Here is an 8,817-nt window from a genome sequence, read left to right as displayed (position 1 = left end):
TCAAAGCACAAAAAGTTCCGAGGCTCGGAGGCAAGGCTCTCAACCAAAGTCTGAAACTTCAGAACGAGCACAACATGCGCAATCACCGAGTGCTCAATCGATGAAGTCTGAGTCTTAAGGTCGGTCAAAAATGGGGTGTCTACACAAATCACCGTGTTTTCTAAGCCCACTTGAAGGTGGCAAAATTCGCGTCAAAGCCTACTTGCAAGTAGCACCTTCAAACCATTTTCAAACAAACAAACAAACATGAGATGTTTTGTTCCAATTTAGGCGATCTAGTCTATACTTGTATGTTGTACGCATCACATAGTAATGATAAATTAATAACCGGAATAAGAACGCATGTGTTTTCAAAAACAACATATCATGTTAGTAGCGGCCGATCTTTGATCGGGCGAGCGGGGGTGCTCATTTCAGGACCTTCCCTTCTCATACCCAAGTTCTCGAGCCGAGGCAACTTTGGTGATGATGGACACGTGGCCTTAGGCACGAGTCAGGGTTTCCTAAATTTCCCAAAATAAAATATTTAGGTGGCGGCTCTGAAATCTGGCAAAGCAGTCCATGTTTGGCGCTTTTGATTAAAATTGATTTTCCAAAACGATTTGCTGGATTTGGACTCTTTGGCGATTTATCAGTCTTACATTGCACTTTGTGAGATTAGATTCAGAACTGTGACAGGAGTCCGAACTATAGTAGCTAAGAACAACAATTCGCGCCCTTGCGCGCGGAGCGAAGTTCCGGGCGAGCTACAGCAAGGAGTGTCTCATCCAAAGTTTCCCATGACTGGTTGGAGACTAATGGGAGAAACAAGAACTCAGAAAAGGAGAGAACAAAGAAAGTTCCATGCCATGATGTCCACAGTTGCGGGGGATAAGCCAATTGGAAGAAAAGATTTAGTATGGACTAGAGATGGATTGGTTCCTGCTGCTAGAGAAAAAAAAGTGAAAGGTTTAACTTCTAAAGCTCATCTAGTACAACTAGTTCAGATTTTAAAAAGGAAAATAGAGCCAGCAAAGACAGATGACAGGCTTGTCGGAAAGCTTTTTGAAAAGGCTTTGTTGAGATAGAAATTCAAAGAGCTGGAGAAGGGTTTAATGTCTAATGAAGATGACAATGAGAAAGATGTGACAATGAAAGGAGTTTAGGACCAGGAGATGGCCATTGATAACATAAATAGTGAGGAAGGAGTTAAAGAAGATGAAGTCAAGTCAGATAATTCTGGTGGTGACTTTGAGGAAAAGCTAGCTGCTATTCACTTTGGTTTTTTACCTCCATCTAAGGAGTGCAATATGATTATGGCTATTCCTCATAGATTCTAGGCCAAGCCTGACCAACTAAATAAGTTGGCAAGAGATGTGGAAGACTTGACTGAGCGTGTGGTTCAAATAGCAATGACTGAGCCACAGGCCAAGCTACCAAGATCAATTAAGGTAGTAAGGTCTGTCGATGGAGAGAAAGTTGTGCTACAAAAGCTAGAAAACAAGCTTATCAGGCATCTAAGGCCTTTATATGTCAGGGCTTATCTTGATGGAGTGCCAGTGGAAAGGATGTTGGTTGATAATGGAGCTATTGTCAACATTCTTCCTTTTAGGACGCTTAAAGCTATTGGGAAATCTGTCGATGACTTGCTTCCTACTGATGTGAATATAATGGGTCATCTGAGGCTAGAGGAGTAGTGGCTTTACAGTTTCAAGTTGGTTCCAGGTTAATGGGAACAACTTTCTTTGTAATAGATTCTATCTCTAGGTATAATTTGCTACAAGATAGAGATTGGATACACCTTAATGGTTGTGTACCTTTTTCTCTGTACCAGGCACTGATCTTTTTAACCAGCAGTGGTCAGGGTAAAAAAAAGAGGAATGGAAGTTTATTGGGCAAATGCAAATCCTTTTGTTGCTGATGTTAACAACATAGAAGTTGTGCTGTATGATGGGGATTTGGGTCCAGTTGTGATTGATGAAGAAGAAGTCAAGTCTCAAGGGAAAGGTTTGACTAATGATGAGTTCAAGGCTTTCATTGAGGAAGGTTTCAAGTAGATAGGCCAGGAATTGGCCAAGCCTGATACAGAAGCAAAAAATACCATTATTTTAAAAAATACATATGAAAAAGATTGTAGCAAAAACATCAAATTTACTATGCATAGTCGCATGATATGCAAATTTTAATCTTTTTAAATTCCGAATATTAAGTATTGGAAAAATTATATGAGGTCCGGAACACCATGTTAGGCTCGTGCGGAAATAAAGGTGCATAAAAGTTATCAAGGTAGGGCACCACCACCATGTCACCTGATACAAATACATAGTGCCCCACCTCTGCGAACTTTTATGCACCACTTCGGACGGACTGCTAATGTGGGGTCTGGACCCCTAGGATAACTTATCCAAAATATTGGCATTTTAAAAATTGTTATTGTTATTTGAAACTGTAATAAAATGTTAGTGGTATTTAAATCTCTTGAATTTTCAATGTTGTTGAGGGAGAATTAACAATGATCTAATTATTTTAGATTTTAGTTTGGGGAGGTACTTTTGAGATTGGTTTGGAATTCATTGAAGCGATAGTGCAAGAAATAAGGGGGTCTTTACAAAGAGATTAAATGTCCATGAAAAACATTCAAAGGATGCAGAATTAAATATTGTTTATTTATCACTTGTAGTCTTGGAATGATCCATCCACTTAGAACTCTGTCTACATGGTGCGCAGTAAACTCATTTTACTTGTATATTTTGAAATGTGTATAATTTTCTTTTTCTCTTTAGTTGTAAAAAAAACATTGAAAGATTCTTTTGGGTTATTCAAACACTTTGCGGGAACTTTGCTTTTGTTGAAATTGAAGATACTCTCTCTCTTTTTCTTTCTTTTTTTTTTCTTTTCTTTTTTGTAATATGCCAATTTCGCCAATTTGCTTGAGTTACATTATTAATTTCTGAAAGTTAGGTTTATGTTTTTGTGACAGATCTTCCAGAGTGTGAATCTCTTGTGAGAATTAAAATAATTTTAATTCAGAAAGAAGAATACCTTCTGCTATGATGTTCAAACCTTTGAATCTTTATCCTTGAATGATCAAACCTTGAATGTGTAAAAAGCCCACTCACAGAACACTTTTACAGAACCATATGGAAAAAGTGAAAGGGACAGAGTTTCAAACCTATTCTATTCACAAAACAACGTATGTGGTTGATGGCTATCACAGACATATATATAGATAGGCTTGGACCCATATCCAAGTGTAACTCCTTGTAACTTCCCACCATCAGGAAAGTTGTAAAGTCCTATGAAACCACCATATGGGATAGTGAACAGACATGAGTTATCCATTAGTCATTAAACCAATTAATTAGTCATTAAACCAATTAAATATATATAATAAATATATATCATATAAATAAATAAATAAAACAAACATGTGGCATATGGGCCACTTTATGGATATTCTTACATTCTCCCACTTGGCACATATAACACATGTTGTTGACTGTCGGGTAACTAACAAACTGATGATGATCATAAAAATACCTAAACCTTAGAGGTATAATACACGAATCATGGCGGTTATACTCTATCAATTAAGTATTTCCTTCCATGTATTACATTGTATCACACTCTCAACTTTATGTGGTGTCATTCTTTATGAATAACTTCTAATAAGTTATTCTGGGTCCAATGATCCCTATGGATCAATAGTCCCAATGGACTGCATAGCATCACAAATACTTTAGGTGCACAAAATGATGCTTTTCACTAATAATAATCAAAATGTCATGACAAAACAAAATAAAACAACAACTAGAAAAATTATTGAGCTAACCAATCAGTCTTATACCCTCAACATGTTTTAAAAACACTTTTACAGAAAGACCTTTGGTCATGGGATCTGCAATCATCATATCGGTACTGATATGCTCAATACTGATTTCTTGCTTCTTAACACGGTCTCGAATAGCAAGATACTTTATGTCAATATGCTTGCTTCGGCTACCACTTTTGTTGTTGTTAGAGAAGAAAACCGCAGTTGAATTATCACAGTAAACCTTTAATGGCCTAGAAATTGAATCCACAATTTGAAGCCCTATGATAAAATTCCTTAACCAAATAGCCTGTGAGGTTGCTTCAAAGCAGGCTATAAACTCTGCTTCCATTGTTGACGATGCAATTATCGTCTCTTTGGTGCTCTTCTATGAAACAGCATCGCCTGCTAGCAGATAGACATATCCTAAAGTGGATTTTCTAGAATCTTGACAACCCGCAAAATCCAAGTCTGAATATCCAACCACCTCAAGACAGTCAACATGCTTGTAAGTAAGCATGTAGTCCTTGGTTCCCTTTAAGTACCTCATGATTTTCTTTGCATCCTTCCAATGTTCCATTCCTGGATTGCTTTGGTATCTTCCAAGCATCCCAACTGCAAATGCAATATCAGGTCATGTACAAACCAGAGCATGCATTAAACTGCCTACGGCAGACACATAAGGAATGCTAACCATTTGTTCCTTTTCCAAATCATTCTTCAGACATTGACTTAAACTGAATTTGTCATCCTTTAAAATGGGCGCTGCATTAGGAGTGTAATCACTCATCTTGAATTTCTCCAAAACTCTTTCAATATAGGCTTTATGAGACAGTCCTAATGTCCTTTTGGACCTATCTCTGTGAATCTTTATGCCAATGACATAAGAAGCATCACCCATATCCTTCATTTCAAAATTTTGAGAAAGAAATTGTTTAGTATTATGCAACAATCCCAAATAATTAGATACAAGTAAAATGTCATCCACATATAGAACTAGAAAAATGTATTTGCTCCCACTAACCTTAAGGTATATACAGTTGTCCACAACATTCTCCGTAAAACCATATGAAGTAATAACATTGTGGAACTTTAAATACCACTGTCGAGAAGCTTGTTTTAGTCCATATATGGATTTCTTGAGCTTGCAAACTAAGTGACTCTCTTTATCAAAACAAAAACCTTCAGGTTGGTTCATGTATACTTCTTCCTCAAGATCCCCATTTAAAAATGTTGTTTTCACATCCATTTGATGTAGCTCTAAATCAAAATGAGCTACTAATGCCATGATAATTCGAAATGAATCCTTCTTAGAAACCGGAGAAAATGTATTATGATAATCGATGCCTTCTCTTTGAATGAAACCTTTAGCTACGAGTCTGGCTTTATATCGTTCGACATTGCCATTTAAGTCTTTCTTGGTCTTATAGACCCATTTACAGCCAACCGCTTTAACTCCTCTAGGCAACTCGACAATTTTCCAAACTTGATTCTTAACCATAGATTCCAACTCTTCCTTCATGGCATCATACCATAATTTAGAATCATCCCTATTCATGGCATTGGAAAATGAAATAGGATCATCTTTAGGTCCGATGTCAAAATCAGACTCCATTGAGTATACAAAATAATCACCAGAAATTGCTGACTTTCTAGCTCGTGAGGATCTCCTTAATTCTGTAGTCTCAATTGGGACTTGAGCTACAGGCTCTATGTTGACTTGTTCCTCTTGTGGTGAAAGTTCTTGAATTTGTTGATTTTCAAGAATATCGGGTTGATTATCATGAAAGACAACCAATTCACCTATATTCATGGGTGTTGTATCAGGATCCCGTGATTCCTTCCACTCTATCTTTCGAGGGTAACTCCCACTAGGGTCAACTTCCTCAATAAACTTAGCATTTCTGGCTTCAACAATTCTAAGTGAATTTGAAGGATAATAAAATCTGTAACCCTTGGAGTTTTCCGCATAGCCTATGAAAAAATCACTAACTGTTCTGGGGTCCAATTTCTTTAAATGTGGGTTATACACCCTCACTTCAACTAGACAACCCCAAACGTGTAAGTGTCTTAAACTTGGCTTCCATCATTTCCATAACTCAAACGGTGTTTTGGGAATAACCTTGGATGGAACCCTGTTTAAGAAATACACAGTGGTTTTCAAAGCTTCACTCCATAAATTTATAGACACATTAGAATAACTAAGCATGCTCCTTACCATGTCCATAAGTGTTCGGTTCCTTCTTTCAGCGACACCATTTTGTTGTGGTGTGCCAGGCATTGAATATTGTGTAATAATGCCTTCTTCCTTAAGGAACTTAGCAAATGGACCTGGTAATTGTCCCAATTCTGTGTACCTCCCATAATATTCTCTACCCCTGTCTGACCTCACAATTTTAATTTTCTTTTCTGTTTGTGTCTCTACCTCTACTTTATAAACTTTAAAGGCATCAAGTGCCTCGGCCTTATCAAACAAGAGGTAGAGATACATGTATCGTACGAAGTCATCAATAAATGAGATAAAATATCTCTGACCATTCAGACAAGGTGGAGTAAATGGTCCACAAATATCAGCGTGTATGATTCCAAGAATTTTCTCACTCCTTTTGGCACCTTTACTGGTCTTGTTGGTCTGCTTTCCCTTTATGCAGTCCACAAAAATACCAAAGTTGGTAAAATCAAGAATCGGAAGAACTTCATCATTAACCAACCTCTTTTTTCTCTCAATGGAGATATGTCCCAATCTCCTATGCCAAAGAATAAAGAAGGACTCATCAACAATATTATGCTAATGCCAATATCACCATGCAAGGTTAAAAGATTTCGTTCAAAAACAGGATCCAGATTTAATTTGTACAAACCAATAATTAAAGTACCGAATCCTACAGAAACAGAGTCTTTAAGCAACTAAAATTTGCACCAACAAACTGAAATTCAAATCCAAACGGTACTAGTCTAGAAGCAGAAATTAAGTTTTTTGAAAAAGATGGAATGTAAAATGCGTTTTCAAGATCCAAAACAAAGCCATTTTTTAAAATAAGTCGGAAAGTTCCAACAGTTTCGACGTGCAAATGCATCCCATTGCCCGAATAGATGCCTTGTTCACTTTCCGTCGGTTTCCTTAGGCTGAGGAAGCCTAGCATGATATTAGCAATGTGAATTGTAGAACCCGAACAAATCCACCAATCATATTGATGAGTACTAACAAAATTAGATTCATAACACACAACAGATATAAGATTACCTTTCTTCTCAAGCCATTTCTTATACTTGGGGCAGTCTTTCTTCATGTGACCCTTTTTCTTACAGAAGAAACATGCGCCCTTATTGCCATGATTTTTAAACGGCACTTTACCAAGCTTCTTCCATTTCTGATCACCTTTGCCCTTTTTCCATTGCCCTTATTTATGTGTTGCTAAATGAGCACTTTTCACTTTTCCATGCTTCAATCTCTCCTCGTCTTGAACACACATGGTCAAAAGTTCATTGATAGACCATTTTTCCTTCTATGTGTTGTAAGAAATTTGGAATGCTCCATATTCCACAGGAAGAGAATTGAGTATGAAATTGACAAGGAATGACTCAGAAATCTCAATCTCTAAGGACTTAAGACGAGCTGCAATGTCTCTCATTTCCATAATGTGCTCATGCACACTCCTAGAATTGTTATTCTTCATTCCTGATAGTTTGTTCATTAGAGTACTTGCTAATGCTTTGTCAGAACTAACAAATTGCTCTTCAATAGCCCTTATGTAGTTCTTGACCTTATCAGATGGTGGAACTGAGCCCCTAATGCTCTGGCTAATATGTGACTTTATGAGCATTAGGCTTAAGTAATTGGATCGCTCACACTTATCATAAGCACTCTTTTCTGCAGCGGAACTCTCATCCGTGGGTTCAGGAGGTTCATCCACACGGAGTGCCCGATCGAGGTCCATGCACCCTAATGTTAGAAGGATTTTGTCATTCCAATCCGAAAAATTATCACCGTTCAAGAATGGAATACGAGAAGACTCATTAGATAGTACAGAGGTAGAAATCGCTACAATTACCAAGAACATTATTAATACTTTGAAACAATAGCTATAGTCTGAATCAACCAATGTCAAATTCAGTAACAAATCTAAACCTTCCTGTGGGTAGAAGTCACTAAACTGTATTAGATTTGCCAGTACTTTATAATAAGACTAATGGGTTCTCATACATGTGGGTTTAGAGTGTTCAATCCCTTTAATACCCAATCCATTATCTTATTCCAATTAAATTTCATAAATAATTACTTTCCTGTGGGACCAAGAAATTATTTATAAAACATAGCTGCAATGTAAAAATGCCAAATTAATTTTTAACTTTATGTGATCAAAATACTGAGGATCACATCTTTATGTCTTAAGATGCTATGGCTACTCTTAAAACATAATAAAATTTTTAAATATGGCATAATTTACTAATGTGAGCAAATCCTTATAGTCGCAACAAATACATAATCTTTCAATGCACATAATATATAATACATACAATCAGAGTAATATCACATGAAAAATCCCAAGACCAAACACATGTAATTCAACCTTATACTAGAATTTGCTTAAAAATTGGACCAAAATAAATTCCATAAGCCCAACACATAGTGTATTCATACTCTTATTTCACATGAATTTTCAATGCATAAATAATTACTTTAATGCATGTAATATAATATTACATTATTTTAGATAACATGCTAATGAATCTCAAAAATTATAAAAATTAAAAGAACATGTTGTAATTCACTGTATGAGATTCAATTGAATTTACTTACTATTTAAACATGCAACGATAATAAACAAAACACCCTTAGCAACACGTTAAAATTTCTTTATGAAAATTCTAAAAATAAATTCAAGTCTTTCATGCCTTTTTGTTTTATAAAATAAACCAAATAAATCCAAATAAAAGTATGAGAATTTCTAGAATTTATACAAAATCAGATTAAATATTTTGCTCTTTAAGGTGTGTGTCAAAAATAATAGTTAATGACACACAGC

At 36.1% G+C, this 8,817-nt stretch overlaps 1 protein-coding gene across 1 annotated transcript; it reads right to left on the bottom strand.

The window, feature by feature from the left end:
* Positions 1 to 7,296: 7,296 nt before the first annotated feature.
* LOC114268926 (uncharacterized) lies at positions 7,297 to 8,036 on the bottom strand. The gene is made up of 2 exons (XM_028210161.2): positions 8,028 to 8,036; positions 7,297 to 7,944 (listed from the first exon to the last, which is right to left on the bottom strand). The coding sequence occupies exons 1-2, from the start codon at positions 8,034 to 8,036 to the stop codon at positions 7,297 to 7,299; spliced, it is 657 nt and encodes a 218-aa protein (XP_028065962.2).
* Positions 8,037 to 8,817: the final 781 nt, after the last annotated feature.

Source organism: Camellia sinensis, chromosome 7 (assembly GCF_055761805.1).
Source record: "Camellia sinensis isolate YWXY chromosome 7, ASM5576180v1, whole genome shotgun sequence".
Classification (NCBI taxonomy): Eukaryota; Viridiplantae; Streptophyta; class Magnoliopsida; order Ericales; family Theaceae; genus Camellia; species Camellia sinensis.
The sequence above is the reverse complement of the archived record's forward strand: the minus strand, read 5'-3'. Positions and strand labels throughout refer to the sequence as shown.